This window comes from Phasianus colchicus, chromosome 3 (assembly GCF_987193195.1).
Source record: "Phasianus colchicus chromosome 3, bPhaCol1.hap1.1, whole genome shotgun sequence".
In the NCBI taxonomy this organism is placed as follows: domain Eukaryota; kingdom Metazoa; phylum Chordata; class Aves; order Galliformes; family Phasianidae; genus Phasianus; species Phasianus colchicus.
This window is the reverse complement of record NC_143438.1, coordinates 3345451-3362725: the sequence shown is the minus strand read 5'-3', so window position 1 is coordinate 3362725 and position 17275 is coordinate 3345451. Positions and strand designations below refer to the sequence as shown.

Below are 17275 nucleotides of genomic sequence, written 5' to 3'. Positions count from 1 at the left end.
CATTGAGCACTTTAGTTATGTTCCAGATTTTCTGATGAAGTGAGCAGGGAAACACAAATGAACTGAAGAGTCATTTTTCAAGAATTATTTCTAAGCTTAATCAGCCCCTCAAGGTTCATTCTGCTGGGGATATAGTCAGTTCATTTGACATAAATGAGAGGAAGGTGGCAGTGAATGAGCTTCCAGCTGAAGAATTCTATAATCCCTGGGGCTATTAAGCAAGAAAAAAGCAATTAAATTACCTATGACCGTGTTGGCTTCCACATAATTAAAAGCAGAGCAAAATTCTGAATAATTGAAAGCATAAGGATCATCAAAGAAAGGGAATTGGCCTTTGGAGAGCTCTGTATCTCTTTTGATTGATGAGGGGGGCATTGGCAAAGAATACTGCTCCTGTGTTTGGTGTCTAAGATAAATGCTCCACATTAAATGGGACAAATTCAGACCCAGCTCTCCACACGCAGCTAGCAAGTATTGTGAAGGCTCCAGCTGAACTGTAAGATACAGGTTTGGGAGCAAGTGTGTGTAGGGTGATCATAGGACATGATAGCCCAACTCACCACACCTCCAGGATGTCCAGCGATGCCAGGTTTTCCTTCTGTACTTGGCCTTCTCTGATACACACAAAAAAATACTGTTAGCTAAGATAATCAATTTTCAACCTCATACAAGAATGCATGCATGGGTGAACTAATAGGATATGTGGGGGGTTTCCATAAAGTCAGGATCAGTTGCTCTTATTAGTCATCAGACCTCTTCACTGCTCCTGCTGTTTCCCTGTGTCCAGAAAAGATTTTTCCAATGCAGCTTCAGTAATTCCTCATCATTGCTCCCACCTCTGCTTAGCAAAAGGGTGAGCTGTTACTTTCCCATAGGGTTTATTTTGTGCATTACTCCCACTTTCAGTTAAGTGACTCTCAGACCTGAGGTAGAGGTGGGAGAGGCACTGAGTGTAAATGAGAGCAGGTGGTAGAGATGTTGGGATGTTGGGGTAAAAATTTGGTAATTCCTTCTCTAGTTCAATGGAAAACTGCAATTTAGTGCTAAGAATCCAGTCAGTTACTCTGCATTCTATGGGAAAAACAGAAAGTATTACACTGTAATAATAATGCAGTTTCCTAGAGAAAAATGGATAAAAGAAGGCTGTAAATTCTTAAAGGAATAGATAAATAGAAAACTACCTTATTTTTTTTTTTTTTTAAATCTATTTTTTCTCTGTGTTACTTGGAAGAGCAAAAAAATTACACAGAACAGCCTAGTGATTCCTCCAAGTGCCAAACTAGCACTGTATTGTTTTAGTAGTGGTTTGTTTCTTTGTTTCATTTTATTGCTTTTTTTTTTTTTAATGCTGTTTTTGTTCTTACATATTACTCTGCTTCAAAAAATATTTTTGGGTTTTCACTGTAGACACTGTAGAAGAAATACTGAATATCAAATGAAAACAACTGTAAGAGATTCATTCAAAGTGTAGCTAAGTTGGTAGAGCCTCTTGCCATAAGATCTTATAAGTTATAAAAGTCCATGTAAATATCAGGGAAGTTATCAAATTAATGTAGAAGAGATCTATGAAGAATTTCAGCAGCCATTTCTAGCTGAAGAAGTCCCTGAGTCACAAATTGTTGGAGCCTGGCACGTTACTCAGGACAACTGCAATGTAATACATGCCCTTTTCTAAGGTCAAACAGTATCCAAGCATCTGCTCAAACTGCATCTACTATTGACTATTGCTGGAAGCAGGATACTGGGATGGATGGATGTGGATAAAACCACTGAGAATTATCTAGTACTTTGCAGGAACCTCTGAAAGAATAACAGAACTTCAAAGCATCCAAAGAAAAATAGCCTCTGTGTTGCAATTCTTGCGTGACACAAGAAATTAAAAGTTCATAGGATTCCAAATTCTCTCTCTTCTTGGGCCTCACTGCACAACCTTCCTAAAAGATTTAATATGTCCACTACATTAAGAAAAGACTTTCTCACTTTTATTTCTATTTTTGTCTGTGAAAAAAAACACATGGTAGATTATTAAGATGTTTTGCTTTTAAGATGTTTTCATTTTATACAGCACTGCAGGATAAAAGTTGTTTGTGACTGCAAAAGGGATTTAGGAATCTAAGAAACTAATGGGGGATTTAGGTACCTCCTAATGGTACCTCCTAAATGACTTCTAAAAATGGTACTTGCAACTTCAGTCTCTTCAGTTCTTATAGAAAATGGTAAATATGTGCCTATGGCAGAAGTATTTGGGCAGAAGAAATAAGCTTGAACAAATAGCATTCTTCAACAGAATTCTGTCCTTTCAGGTATGCTGATACAGGGAGATCAAATTTCTGTTATTACAGATACTGAGTAATTTCATCAGTTGATTTGACTAAGGAAATTTAGTTTGGAAGAAAAGACGTAGGACAGTATGATGTTCTACTACACATAAATTACACACAGACATCCTCATTTCCAACTTCATATTTTAAGATTGCAGGCCTGTTTATTGCTAAAATAAAAGAGGACTAAGACTGGGTGGATCTTTTTTATCTTTTTCTTCCCCTGAGGATTGAAGAGATTGACTGTTTTTAAATAACGTTGGAGCCATTCCATTTACAACATATGCATGTGATTGAAATATATCACAGCAGCAATAATAATTACTCGAACAGTGACCACAGAACAAAGAAATTGTATTAATAAAAATTAAGAAAATAATTTATAATGTCAAGCAGATTAAAAAGAAAAGCATAAAACAAACAACTGTCCTGTGCATCAGTGCATCACCTTAATTGATTACAAATACAAATATCCCTGTGAAATGACAGTGCTAAAAATACATACAGCAGACTGAATTTATGTCAAGTAGAGTCCTGGTACATTATTTTATCTTATTTTATTTCATTTTAATAAATAAGCAGTTGCTGGTAGAAGACTGTAGTAATAATTCTGTAAACATTCAGAAAACAGAAGCGTAGATTCATAATTACTTTTATCCTGTTTCATGTGGCAGCTCTTGATTACAGTGATGTCTTAAATGCAAGAGAAGCTGCTATTTAATCCTCCCCTCCCCTCCCCTCCCCTCCCCTCCCCTCCCCTCCCCTCCCCTCCCCTCCCCTCCCCTCCCCTCCCCTCCCCTCCCCTCCCCTCCCCTCCCCTCCCCTCCCCTCCCCTCCCCTCCCCTCCCCTCCCCTCCCCTCCCCTCCCCTCCCCTCCCCTCCCCTCCCCTCCCCTCCCCTCCCCTCCCCTCCCCTCCCCTCCCCTCCCCTCCCCTCCCCTCCCCTCCCCTCCCCTCCCCTCCCCTCCCCTCCCCTCCCCTCTCCTCTCCTCTCCTCTCCTCTCCTCTCCTCTCCTCTCCTCTCCTCTCCTCTCCTCTCCTCTCCTCTCCTCTCCTCTCCTCTCCTTTTCCTTCCCTCCCCTCCCCTCCCTGCCCCTATTCCATTCCATTCCATTCCATTCCATTCCATTCCATTCCATTCCATTCCATTCCATTCCATTCCATTCTATCTTTCATTTCTAGCTGGAGGCGGACTCCAGGAAGGATTGAAACCAGAAAAGATGGGGATGGTGATAGGGAAGACTGGAGAAGTCATATGGCATTGTGCTCACAGGCTCACATCCTGATGGAGGATTTTAGCCACCCAGATATTTGTGGAGGGAGCAACATGGCAGACGGCTAGCAATCAAGGAGACTCCTGGAGTGCAACTTCCTGGTCCAGGTATTGGAGAGACCAACCAGAGGTGAAGCATTGCTGGGTCTGGTGTTCACGAATGCAAAGGAGATCATTCATTAAAGATATTAAGATGGGTGGCAGTCTGGGCTTTAGTGACCACACTCTGGTTGAGTTTGTGATCTTGAGGAATGTGGGCCTGCCAGAGAACAGTCAGGATGTTGAAATTTAGGAGAGCAAATTTTGGGCTGTTAAAAGAATTACTGGAAGAGATCCCCTGGGAAATTCTCCTTAGGGATGTAGGAACGGAGCAGAGCTGGCAGCTCTTTAAGTACATCTGTCTGAGGGCACAAGAGTTCTCCATTCCACCATATAAAAAATTAAGTTGAGGAGGCAGGAAACCAGCAGGGCTGACCAAGGTCCAGCTGGTCAAACTGAGGAATAAGAAGGATACGTATAAGCAAGGGGAGCGTGGATGAGTGACTTGGGAAGTATATCAGGGTGCTTTCCAGACATGCAGAGATGGGATCAGGAAAATCAAGGCGCAGATGGAACAGAGCTTGACAAGGGACATGAAAAAATGACAAGGGATTCTTTAGCTACTGTGATCAGAGAAGAGACAGGGAAAGGAGAGTGCACCCCCTCTGATAAATGAGAAGGGAGAACTAGCTACAACAGACATGGAGAAGGCTGAGGTACTCAGCAAGTTCACTGCCTTCACTGGCAGTCATGATTCCTAAATCTCTCAAGTCTCTGAACCTCTAACCAGGGGTTGAGAGAGCAAAATTCTTCCCACTGTAAGAACAGAGCAAGTCCAAGACTGCTTCGTGAATTTGGATGTGTGCAAGTCTACGGGGCCAGACAACATGCATTCTAAGATCCTGAAGGAACTGGCTGATGCAGTTGCCACATCATCCTGCACCATATTTGAGAAGTCATGGCTGTCAGGTGAAAGTGCCAGTGACTTGAAAAAGGGAATAATTATTCCCATTTTTAAGAAAGGGAAAAAGGAAGACCTGGGAAATTATCGATAGAGTGGTGACTCATACCTTTGTGTCTGGGAAGATCATAGAGCAGATCCTCCTGGAAGAAATGCTAAGGTACATGCAAGGTGATCTACAGCAGCTAGCTTGGATTCTCAAAGGGCAGATCATGTTTAACCAATCTGGTGGCCATCTATGATGGAGCAATGGCATCAGTAAACAAAAGGAAGAGCAACTGATGTCATGTACCTGGGTTTCTGCAAGGCCTTTGGTATGGTCTCACACCACATCCTTACCTCTAAATTAGAGAGATAAGGATTTGAAGGGTGAAATATTTGGTGTATAAGGAATTGGTTGTATGGTCACAGCCAGAGAGTTGTGGTCAATGGCTCTGTGTCCAGGTGGAAGCTGGTCTTGAATGATGTCTGTCAGTTCCCTCTGTACTCTCAGGTGGATTCCATTCAACTCCATGGACTTACGACAGTCCTGGTGATGTAGCAGTTCACTGTTTCCTCCTGAATTGTGGAGGTTTATTCTGCTCTCCATCCCTGGCTTCCTGATCAGAGGTCTGAGCACCCTGAGGATGACTGGCTTGACTATTAAAGACAGAAGTAAAGAAGGCATTGAGAACCTCAGCCTTTTCCTCATCTTCAGTAAAAACATCCCCTGCCACATCCAATAAAGATGGGAGGTTCTCATCAAGATGCTAGAATAGTTCTCTAAACAAGCAATAGCATTCATATCTGTTCTTGGAGAACTTGAAGTATCTCTAGAATAAAGAGAGAAATACAAAAGGAACAGTGCAGATACCAGCAGAAAAAAATGCATTTATCTGTGGATTAACTAGAATCTTTTAACCACCTCCAAATTACCACTGCAATTCTATAGATGCCCTGTAATTTTGACCACTGCTTTTTTCCTATGAAACTGTCCTCGGTTTATATGAAGCCTTATATTGTATCCTGTGAAATAAGTAATATTAAAGCAAAACCAAACAAAGCAAAACTTGGGGAAGACTTTCCTAAATAAAACAGCTAGATTAAAAAAGAAAAAAGGGGAAAACAAATGTAATTGTTGATGCAGACAATCTCTAAGATTTGCTTCATGAAAATGTTAATGTAGTAGCTCAAGTTCCTGAACCTGAGTGTGCTCCCTTTGCCTTTCTGCAAAGTACTGCAGTGACTTTCTGATCTAAAAAGATAATTTAAATAAACAGTTCTCAAATAACATGTAAAACTCAGCTTCAGTTGACCAGATCTCATATTTTAAAGTGATGAAGATATTATTATCAGAAGTAGAATGTGGCATTTGAGATATCTCTCTATTAATAGATTATTTTTCTTTAGAGTATAACATACTATGAAGTCACAAATGTAAAAAATGTGTCTCTATATTTCCATTTTACAGAAGAAACTAAACTCATGGCCTCAAATAGGACAGCATGGGAAAAGCAGTAATTTAAATGGGACACGCAGCTTGACTTTAATGAATGCTGGCCATTCTCTATGTATATTTAAATCCTTAAATTATTTACATGTAAAAGATAGTACCAAAGTTTTTCCTTGTAATACAATAGTAGCTTTGAGATCCTGATATTAGTAATGATATCTATATACAGCATACAATGTTAATGGTTAATTCCTGAATAATTTAATGACAACTGCCTAAGTAAGAACAGAATAAAACAGTTCAGTTGGATTTGATCTGCAAACGTCACTAAGTCCAACTGCCTTATCTCTTCAGGGCTAACTGAAAAACAAACATGTTTTGGGAATTGTCCAAATGTCACTTGAACGCTGACAAGCATGGGGCATCAGCCACCTCCCTAGGGAGCCCATTTCAGTGTTTGATCATTCTCACAGTTGAGAAGCAGTTTCTAATGCCTGGGCTGAACCTCCCTTCATGCAGCTTTGTGTCATTCTCATGCATCCTATCTTTGGTTAGCAGGAAGAAGAGACTGGCACCTCCCTCTCTGCTTTCCCTGCTGAGGCAGTTGTAGAGAGCAGTGAGATTGCCTATCCATCTCCTCCAGACTGGGCATCCCAAGTGTCCCCAACCTCTCCTCACAGAACATGCTTTCCAGCCTGGAAGGCATGTTTACTGACTTTGTTACCCTTCTCTGGATGCTTTCAAGTACCTTAACATCCTTTTTACATTGCTGAGCGCACAACATTCGAGGTGAGGTTGCACCAGTTCTAAACAGAGTGCAGTAATCAGCTCTTCTGGCTGGCTGGCTATGCTGTATTTAATGCATGTCAAAATGGAGTTTGCTCCATTTTGCTGCATTCAAATCATTGATAAAAATGTTGAGCAGAACTGACCCTGGAATTGATCAGTGCTAGTGATTATCTGCCAGCTATACGAATCTCCATTTACTACAACCACTGGTGCTCTGCTGTTGAACCAGTAAATCACCAAGCATAGTGTGAAACTGTTCACCTCACAGTTGGACAAAATGCCCAGAAGGATACTGGGAGGAATGATCTCAAAGGCCTTACTAAAATCCAGAAGGATTATCTCTGCCACCTACCCTTCATACACCAAGTGGCTGACCTTATGACAGAAAGAGATCAAATTACTGAGGCAGGAATAATTGATGAATGGCAAGATTCATTAATGAACCCATATTGATAATATCTTTGTTCTTTAAATGCTTTTCAGTATCTCCCAGGACAATCTTCTCTATAACTTTTTCAAGGACTGAGGTTAGACACGTTTCTGTAGTTTCCTGGATCTTTTGTTATGCCCTTCTTGTAGATGGATATAACTTTGACTGTCTTCCAGTCACTAAATAAATCCATTCCTTGCATGATCAATTACATTGTCCAAGTGCCCATAGCAAAAGGAATTGCAGGTTTCCCATAAGAATGTGTCAGTCTGTAACAAATGATTCTGTCTGTAACAAATGATTTATCAATTCCTTCTTAGATATTTGTAAATATAGAGATGATTACATTTTCCCTTCTTAAGAGAGTACATCCACAGCTATAATAAAGTTCCTAATAGTAAAATACCTCAAATCCTAAACTATAGCTTACACCTGTGGGTCCAGAAGGTCCAGGAGGTCCAGGGGGCCCAGGAGGTCCAGGGGGCCCAGGGGGTCCAGGTTTCCCAGGAGAACCATCAGCGCCAGCTTCTCCTTTAGGGCCTATTGATCCAGTGACCCCAGTATCACCCTAAAATAGAAGGCCAGTCGAATGTTAGTTATACTGAACATGCACAAGTCAAGGCAAGTAAGCACTTGGGTTTCAAAATCATAACTTATTACACTTCTTAGCCCTTTCCTTTGGTAAACTGTAAGTAATATGTTGTATTGGAGTGATACAGTTTTCCCATAAAGTCACTGTCTTTTTTTTTTTACCTTTGCGCCAACAGAACCAGGAAGACCTCTATCACCCTGTAAAAGAAAAGCAATCCTTATTATTTAAAGTAAGAATATTAATCATGAAAAAAAAAAAAAAAAAAGTGTCTGTGATTGCTTAATTTAAATACTCACAAAATTCTGTTTTGTTTAACTTGATGTTAAAATGTCCATTACATGAAATATTAGACCCCTTAATTAAAAAGAAAACAACCTGTACTTCAGAAGTTATAGTAACAGGTGAATAGTTCTGGTCTGGTATGCATACAGATGGCAATTTCATATTTCAATTTTGTTGGAGATTTTGTTGGTCTAGAGAATCAAACACTGTGGATCATGTCTTCATGATTCTCCACTTAAATGAGAAAAATCCTCATGGACAGTAACAGAAGCTGGAACTGATAGCACAGAGGTTGTCTAGGACACCAAATAAAGGATTACCAGTATGATTACCAGATGATTACCAGTATGGTTTTAGGTTCTTCTGCAGTAATCAAGTTATTTGATTTGCTTTTATATGCTTCCCTTAAATATAATTTTCTCACACCTAGTGTATAGAAAGGATCGAAATGCAGCGTGCAAATATTTATTTTCTAAGTGGCACTGAAGCTAATGGACTTAATTGTTATATTGGCAATCTCTTGTCCTTACACATTCAATAAAAACTGCATGAGTGAGATCTGAAAAGAATGGGTGATCATCAGCATCAAAATGATAGCAATGATTTCTTCCAAAATTAATCACTCCAGGGAACAAGCTGACTTTACTTTCCACTCTTCAATAACTTTAGCAGCTTCTCCCAGTAGTGTTCTTTGTATTAACCATGAAAAGTGTTTATAATTAGATATAGCAATATAGATTAAGCCAAGGCTTTAAAAAAAATAAATAGTAGAAATGGAGAAATCCAATTATTCCAAGGTGCTGGAGCAGGAGCAAATATAGAGTACTTCACTTTTAATTAAATTTTATCAATATATGTAGAAAACATAATCAGAAAAAAGGTACAGCAAGGGGAAACAGTCAACTTCTTGTTCTTTATTTGTTCTATACTCTTTTTGAAATATTATTATTTTTTGTGGGAATTCAAGAGAGGCTGTGGAGCAAGATAAACAGCATGAGAAAGCAAGACTGACAACCAAGGACATCTCTAGAAGAAGAAAAAAGCAAAAGGAAAGGCTCAACTGATTGGATAAGCACCTGCATGCACAGTTAAGAAATGTTAGTGCAATACTTTGTTGACATGTAAAGGTAGATGGGAAAGTTGTAAGGGTGGATGGGAATGTTAAAAAAGGAAACTTGTGAATGTACATAAGTGATGTGGATTGTTCATATCTGAGTCTGTGCCTGGTTGCCACAATTTTTCTTCCAATTAAAATAATTTCCACATCAAGATTTTTTCCAATAAGCAGAAATTCAAGTCCGTTGTTCTCCAGGTAGACTTCTTTCTGTTTAAACTACTGATTATAGTAGGAACATTCTAATAGCTACTATTCAAAGATGCATTCTTTATTTTCTGGATGGCTACTAGATCCCATCTGTGCTGTAGTTCTACCTCAATCTTTTGAAAGTTTAGAACCTTCATTCTTCATGTCACGTTAAAAAAAACATTATTTAATAAATTAAAAAATTGTGTCAATGTTCTGGTTGTTTAGGAGTTACTTTTTCATTTCCTTGTACTATGTGAAATTTCGATGTGCTCTTGTGAATGTACTTTCAACACTTGTGCACAAACCTTGGTATATAAGGTCACTGAAAAACGAAATTTTCCTGTTATTTAACAGAATCACAGAAAGAGGGTTGTACAGGTCTCTGGAGGCCTTCCAATCCACTGTTCCCCTTGAAGCAGAAACATCACCATCTCTACATCAGGTCAGCTATGGCTCTGTCCAGACTGGGCATGAAAACCACTGAGAACGGAGCTTACATATCCTTTCTGATTCTATATGCCACAGTTCTGCTCCCCAGGTAGTGAATAGGATCTTCCTAAAGGCCTCTTAAGATGCAGTTGTTGGCCATTGTAATTTGCTGCATCATCTGGCACAATGAGGAACTGTTTGGCTTTATCAGCTTTGCTGCGGGCCCTTCAAACACTGGCAGACAGCTGTTAAGTCACACCTTTGTCTGCTTTTAGCCAGATGTAACTCTTCCCCTTGTTCTGGCTGTAGTACTTACTTAATCCTGCATGAAGCCATTCAGCACATCAGCAGAAAACTAAGTAGTCCTCTGCTACCATTTGGAGTATCTCACCAAACGCTGCATGAAGACTTGAGTTGCCACAAGTGTGGGGTTGGGATATCGTGGCTGAGCATGTTGGCACTGCAGCAGTCATCAGTTAAGACAGATATGAACTACTGCAGAAGCTGCTCTTGTGCAGCTTGGGATAAAGCATGTGGAACAGACTATAGAATCCAAATTTAAGTTAATTCCAGTGGCCCATATACACATACAGCTAGGAGCTGGAGTTCTTCCTACAGACTTGCCAGCTTTTTATTGGTGAATCCCAATGGAGTAGCTCATACTGCATTTAGAGCATTTCATGCTGCAGAAAATGAGATGGCAACCATCTGGATTTCTCAAAATGCCTTTCATGATATGGTCTAATAATCTGGATAATAAAAAAAAATGAAGCCAACACTGTGTTGCAAGGACAATAATTCACATTTTTTTTAGCTTAAAGATATCCTACATTGATGTAGGAGCAATACAAATGTTTATCTTACCTTTTCTCCCTTCTGTCCTGGTGGGCCAACCACTCCATCAAGCCCAGGAAGACCTTGTGGACCCTGTAGATGATAGCAGATCTATAGCAGGTGTGATTTGATAGTCTTTCTCTTAGCACATACAGGAAATATTTTGGACCAAGTCATGAAACAGCAGTATAAAATACTAAACGTGGTGGTCCTTCACATGGCACCAGGAAGCAGCTCACCAGTTCCAGCACTTGTATTTCTTGTCCTCTGACAGACTGGTTTTGTATCAAAGCATTATTTGAATGTATACCAGTAGAAAATTATATCAAACAATCACATAGTGAAACAAAAATTGAAAATTATATAATATAAATATGATGTTTGCATGTAAAATAGCCAATTTATGCAAACTGGCTTTGACAGTACTGTAACAAATGTGCTGGGACTGAACTCCACATGTACTTCAGCCATCCACACTTTTGGCAAACTTAAGGCCAGATGAAATCTATCTGAGAAAATGTCAGTATTCATGAAGACAAAAAGTGGCCCAAGTTTTCCTTGTGACATCCCACTGTGCTCTTCAACTTGAAAAATGCATATTGAGCTCTCCACCTGACCTACTGTGTTGTACCCATGACAGAGCATGCATTCAAGAGGGCAGCCAGCCTGGGAAAAACTGGCTTTGTAGAGTCAGCCAATCAGTTCATATATTAGAGCATGGGTGTCCAACATCTGGCTTGCCTGGGCATTGAGCAAAGGGACACTTTCTTAGGCCACATATAAAATATATAATGCAGTTACTGTATATAAGTAACAAAACTTTTTAATGTATTTATTTATTTATGTATACATTTATTTATTTAAAAAAAAGGCCACAGTGACATTATAATCATTATCAAAACCTCTAATGAAAATGGCAAGTTGAACTATATCTGTAGCATAAGTACTTTCATCTATTGCCAAAGCATAAAATTATTTTCTCAGAGAATAGTGAGGCACTGGAACAAGCTGCCCAAAGAAGTTGTGGATGCTCTACCCCTGGGGGAAATGCAGGCCGGGTTGGATAGGACCCTTGACAGTAAGGGTGGAAATCCTGTCCATGGTAGATGAGTTGGAACTAGATGATCTTTAAGCTCTCTTCCAACCTAAGCAATTCTATGATTCTATTAATCTAATAATTTGCAATATTACCAGGAATTATACAGACTGTAAGCTGTTAGAAATGAAAGCCTTAGAATAGCCAACTCCATTCTGGACTGCATTAAAAAAGGGGTGACGGCTGTTTATGAGGGTGGATAGCGATAGGACAAGGGGGAATGGTTTTAAACTGAGACAGGGGAGGTTTAGGCGAGATCTTAGGAGGAAGTTTTTCACCCAGAGGGTGGTGAGGCACTGTTCACAGGTTGCCCAAGGAGGCTGTGGATGCCCCATCCCTGCAGGCATTCAAGGCCAGGCTGGATGTGGCTCTGGGCAGCCTGGGCTGCTGGTTGGTGACCCTGCACATAAGCAGAAAGGTTGGAACTGGATGGTCACCATGGTCCTTTTCAACCCAGGCCATTCTGTGATTCTGTGATTATGATTCTACAATCCTGGTTTAGGGCAGGAACAACATCAAGGCTTGTCTGTGAATGGTTACTCACTTCAGGGCTCAGTTCACCAGCAGATCCATCTTCCCCTGGTGACTCAGGAGGTCCTACATCTGAATCAGGGGCTGGTTTTTCTGGAAGTCCATGCAATCCTGGGCTGCCCTGGTTAAATTGGTAGCATTGTTAGAATGCCCTGATAAATATAGTCAGTTCCCTTTTGGTCAAATTCATTTATTTATTACACATGGAATGGGAGAATTTCATAAAACTGTTCAGGTTCATAAAACTCTTGGCTTTGGTCCCTATCCCCCTTCCACTTCTTGTTTCACAGATGTATTCCTTACTCATGATCATACTGACTTTCTCCATTCTCGCTCTCTGAATTGTGACTCTTTGTACTATGCTATATTTTGAAATTAAATGAGAAATTCTGTGCCTGCTTTCTGTAATCCCATAAACACCTTAGAGATATTCCACTGATTAATCTGAAATGAATTCAGGGGACCACTGAACAAAGGAAAATGGTTAGGTATTTACCCACTGATTCCCAAGAACTTCTTCTATGCTATTAATAGAGCACTCAGGACCCTACTCATAGCTAAGACCTGACTGTGCTTGGCTCTTTTTTAATCCAGAACCCTGCTTTTGTGAGTACTGTCTCTCAAAATATATCAGCTCTCAGTGAATGGGAAATACAGCAGTGCACCACTTCTCTAAAGCAAGGCTTACTTGAGGTCATTAACACAGTATGGTGACAGTGACAGACTTAGCTATGTTGAAGAAGAACTCATCATCCTACTTGTCCTATTCTGTGTGTGGAGCTTGTTGATTCTGCACACAGCTGAACAGCTCATGAACCAACTCTCAACTTATGCATTTTACAACACAACCTACTGAAATGAAGCTAGATATTGTAGCTGCAAAATAAAGTGGTTTAGTTGAGTCCTAAGTTATGCAGTCTGCTTCTGAAGCTGAGGTAGCCACCTCCAAGAAGATGCTTTGACTACCCTAATTAAACCAGTGGTCAAGTATAAGTTAATGGCCCAATACTCAAATTTTACCCAGCATGAATGCTCCTTTTTAACTGTTGCTGAGCCAGAACATTTCTCTTTCCTAGCCAGACTTCATACAACAATACTCTTCTTCTTCACAAAGGCAAAAATATAGGAAAGTGCAAACGGCAGTCAAAATCAAGTAATAGTGAAAGGTGTTGTGTAAAATATTTCATGCAAGCAAGCATACATTTTATAGCAGACACTCTGAATTAAAATAAATAAATGATATAATTCCTATCTCCTTTTTTCTGCCTTCTCAGTGCCAGATTAAAAGCATCTTCTCCTTTAAGGAATTTTCTTGAAATTACTTCTTTGTTGTCCTCTTCCTTTCTCACATTTCTTCCCCACTTATGTACACTTATGTCTTTGAGATCTTTAAATGAAATCCCCAGTGTTTCCTACAAAGCATTTCTGAATGCTAGGCATTAAATATATATTTATATTTCTTTGGGAAATTGTAATATTGTCAAAGAAAATGGATCATCTATGATCTGGATGGGTAAAATGAAGCTCTTTGTTCAGCTGATGTGAAATAAGCTTCACAATATACTTACTCTTAAAATCTCAGTTTCTCTATCAGCATATCCAGAACCCAGTTCTTCAGGTTTCAGTCTAATCTGAAATTTAATTAATTCAGTTTTAAAATACTGCTTCCAGAGATGACAAAAATACCACTTGTCAGTTGCAGCCAATACAGTTCTAGTCAATAGAACTGTAGTAGAATGTCACTGATGAAAGAACTTATAATTCAAGAAAAATATTTCAGTTGTGTCTGGTGATTTCGTACTTCATGAATACCCATCTGTGTATTTACCTAATCATGCTTTATGAGCTGTGACACAGTCCTTCAGGACTCATATAGAATGTAACTATTTAAATGGACTGAAGACAAAGTGATATCTCAAATTTTAACTTCAGAAGGACACCTGTCACTATTAAGAATATAATAAAAATCATATCCAAAACTTAGCAACTGTTTCCAACAATATGTGCCCTAGTTCAAAAGCCAAATCCTGAGATTCTGACAGTTGCAACTCAAATAAACTTTTTATAATGGGAAATTGATAAACCAAAGCATTTTCCAAAACATTTCATTAGAAAATATTGTTTAGTTTTAGCATTACAATTTGATTGTACTCATCCATATGCAATTTTCTTTTCCAAATCTATGTGAATCTATGATTCCATATTTCTTGCCACAATTACATTTTACTGCGTGTCTCACATTTTGCTGTGCATTGTATGTCACTCCAGAATAAATGACTAAGCACAAAGTTTGGTTACACTGTGGTACTTAGTATGTTTCCTCATCTTATCACTACCACCTGTAATGCTTTTTCCACTTAAATCATTTAATGATTATTTATCTGTGCATTTACCTTTACCTACTGTCAACACTATGAATGTCTCTCTTTATTTCATAACTGCTACCATCTCTTGTTCTCTTTCTTATACAATCTCTGACATATTTGCTGAGATTAATTGGAAGTATCTCTAATTAAGGTATTCATGGCTTTTACAACCATTTATTCTCAACTTCTCTCAAAAAGTCTTTTATAATGTATCTTTTCTTTCTCAACTATGCATGTGTCTTCTTCTGTAGAACTCACTAAGACAGATTTGGCCTTCATGTTTTAAAATCTTTTGGAAAAGTGATGTGTCTCTGCATCACTCAAATTGGGGACAATAAATAACTGGAAGGCCAAACAGATTATACTTGCAAAAATTGTGTTTTGCTTAATATGCATGTTGTTTCTCATCACACAATTGGCACTCATTTAATTCTTTCCTCCCTTCCTCCCTTCCTCCCTTCCTCCCTTCCTCCCTTCCTCCCTCCCTCCCTCCCTTCCTTCCTTCCTTCCTTCCTTCCTTCCTTCCTTCCTTCCTTCCTTCCTTCCTTCCTTCCTTCCTTCCTTCCTTCCTTCCTTCCTTCCTTCCTTCCTTCCTTCCTTCCTTCCTTCCTTCCTTCCTTCCTTCCTTCCTTCCTTCCTTCCTTCCTTCCTCAGCCTTTGTGTTACTCTACAAATGATGTATGTAGTACATATTCCTGCCCACCTGTCCTGACACTGCAGGGACATAAGTTATGGTCTTCCCACCTTGCAGCAGGATTAAAAACAGCTTGTTTGGCATAAAGCTTTCTTAAAGAGATAGAAGTCAGAGAAATACAATTCACAGTATTAGCTTTTAATGATCTATGCTTTAACCCCAGTTGTGCCAGTTTCTTACCTGGGCTTACATCTCTTTCCACTCTGAGTATTTTAACTATCATTTCTGCATTTACATAGCAGCAAGATCTGAATTTCATATGTATCTTGGTCTCTTGCCCTCTACATTTGAGAATTCACTGGATAAATGCAGTCATCCGTTTTTTTTGCTCCCTGTAGCTTTCCCAAATGGTTGCTATAGTGGGAGCATATTTTCTTAGTTTAGGTCTGTTTTCACTATCTGGCAGCATGTCCATTTCCATTCATTTTAATATATCCACATAGATCAATTTATGCTTGTTTTTCCAGAATTTCTACCACTCTGTATGTACTACAATGATGAGGAAAAAGTCCAGTTTTCACATTTGGGTCACAGTCATGTCTAGTAACTCAAATTGCGTCTTTAGGAGCACCTCATGACTGTATCTCTGCACAAGAATCACAGTGAAAAAGTGACAGTCAAGGACAGAGAAATCCCTACTTCTAGAGAGATGCAGAGCTCCATTCATTCCCAGCGGCGGCCTCTGTGAGAAGAGTCTAGAAGCTGTCCCATATCAGCTCCTGTTCCAGCCAGTTCCAGATGGCTTCAAAATGGACCTACTGCTGCCAGAGCTGAGCCTTGAGCAATGCCCTGTTCTGTCTCTGTGAGAGGATGTTTGAGAAGAGGAAAAACTGCTATGCAACAGCATCTGGGAGAGAGGAGTGAGAGAAACAGCCCTGCAGCCACCAAGGTCAGTGCAGAGGGAAGGCAGGATGTGCTCCAGGCACAGAGCAGAAGTTGGTTTTTTTTTTTTTTTTTTGCATCCATATTTGTGCTTGGATACAACCAAGAACTCTAGATCTATTATTTTGAGTTACAACAAATGCATGTAGAATTAACTGGGGGTCTTTTATATTAGTTCTTTCCTACAGAGGTAATACATCAGATAAGAGCTGCTGGTTGATGCCCAGTGCTGATAGGGAAGACAGCAGGGGTGTTGCAATGTGTATCAGTCACTTGTTTCATCTTTGTTCTTCGTTGTACATCTCCCAGGAACTGGGGGAGTTGACTGGTACTATGGCAGCCCCATTCATTTCCTGAATATATTTCATTACTGTGCATAACCACAGTTGAAAGGGTTCAGCGTCTGTCAGAATTAGAATTTGGTCCCATACTCCCTCTATACCCCATATGGGCATGGGACCATGGCTATCCAGTGAGTGTGATCGGGTCAGCATAAGCAATTGCAAACATTAATCCAAAGAAGACGCCTGCCCAAAACAGTGACATTGATGATGCCACAGGGATCCCAGGGAAAGGTGCAAGGTGAGAAGGAAACTTGCGAGGCACAGCAATAGGATCAGCATTCGTTAGCATCTGGAAAAGAAAAGAGAGAAAACTTCCTGGTTCCACAGGAATCAAAGTTAGAGGAGGCATAGCTGGAAACAACAGAAAAAACTTCCTGATCCCACAGGAACCAAGGTCAGAAGGCAGGTGAAATTCAGATGGTTAACTCTGTACATTTTCCCTTGATCGCCTTGAGCCTTCCAGATGTGTTTGTTAAGAGAGTCTTTGAGGGTTAAAGGGGCAGGACCAATGTGGGGCAAATCAATCAACACCAGTTGACTTAGGAACCATGGGGCTCAGTAGTTGCCAATGGTGAGAAATACTCCAGGTCCCCAGTAACCCTCATGCCTTTTCAGTCAACAGGATCTGGTCTTCTCCATCAGGGGCACTTTCTACACATACTCTCTGTGATTCCC

General features: G+C 39.8%; 1 protein-coding gene across 1 annotated transcript in view; it reads right to left on the bottom strand.

The window, feature by feature from the left end:
• The window catches only part of COL15A1 (collagen type XV alpha 1 chain), a 109695-nt gene that overhangs the window by 43266 nt on the left and 49154 nt on the right, over window positions 1–17275 (bottom strand). The window contains exons 8-13 of the mRNA XM_031608308.2: window positions 13883–13945; window positions 12328–12435; window positions 10718–10780; window positions 7998–8033; window positions 7651–7812; window positions 561–614 (exon numbers count right to left, since the gene is read on the bottom strand). Of these exons, the coding sequence (XP_031464168.2) occupies window positions 561–614; window positions 7651–7812; window positions 7998–8033; window positions 10718–10780; window positions 12328–12435; window positions 13883–13945 (486 nt within the window). The remainder of the gene's footprint in view (window positions 1–560; window positions 615–7650; window positions 7813–7997; window positions 8034–10717; window positions 10781–12327; window positions 12436–13882; window positions 13946–17275) is intronic.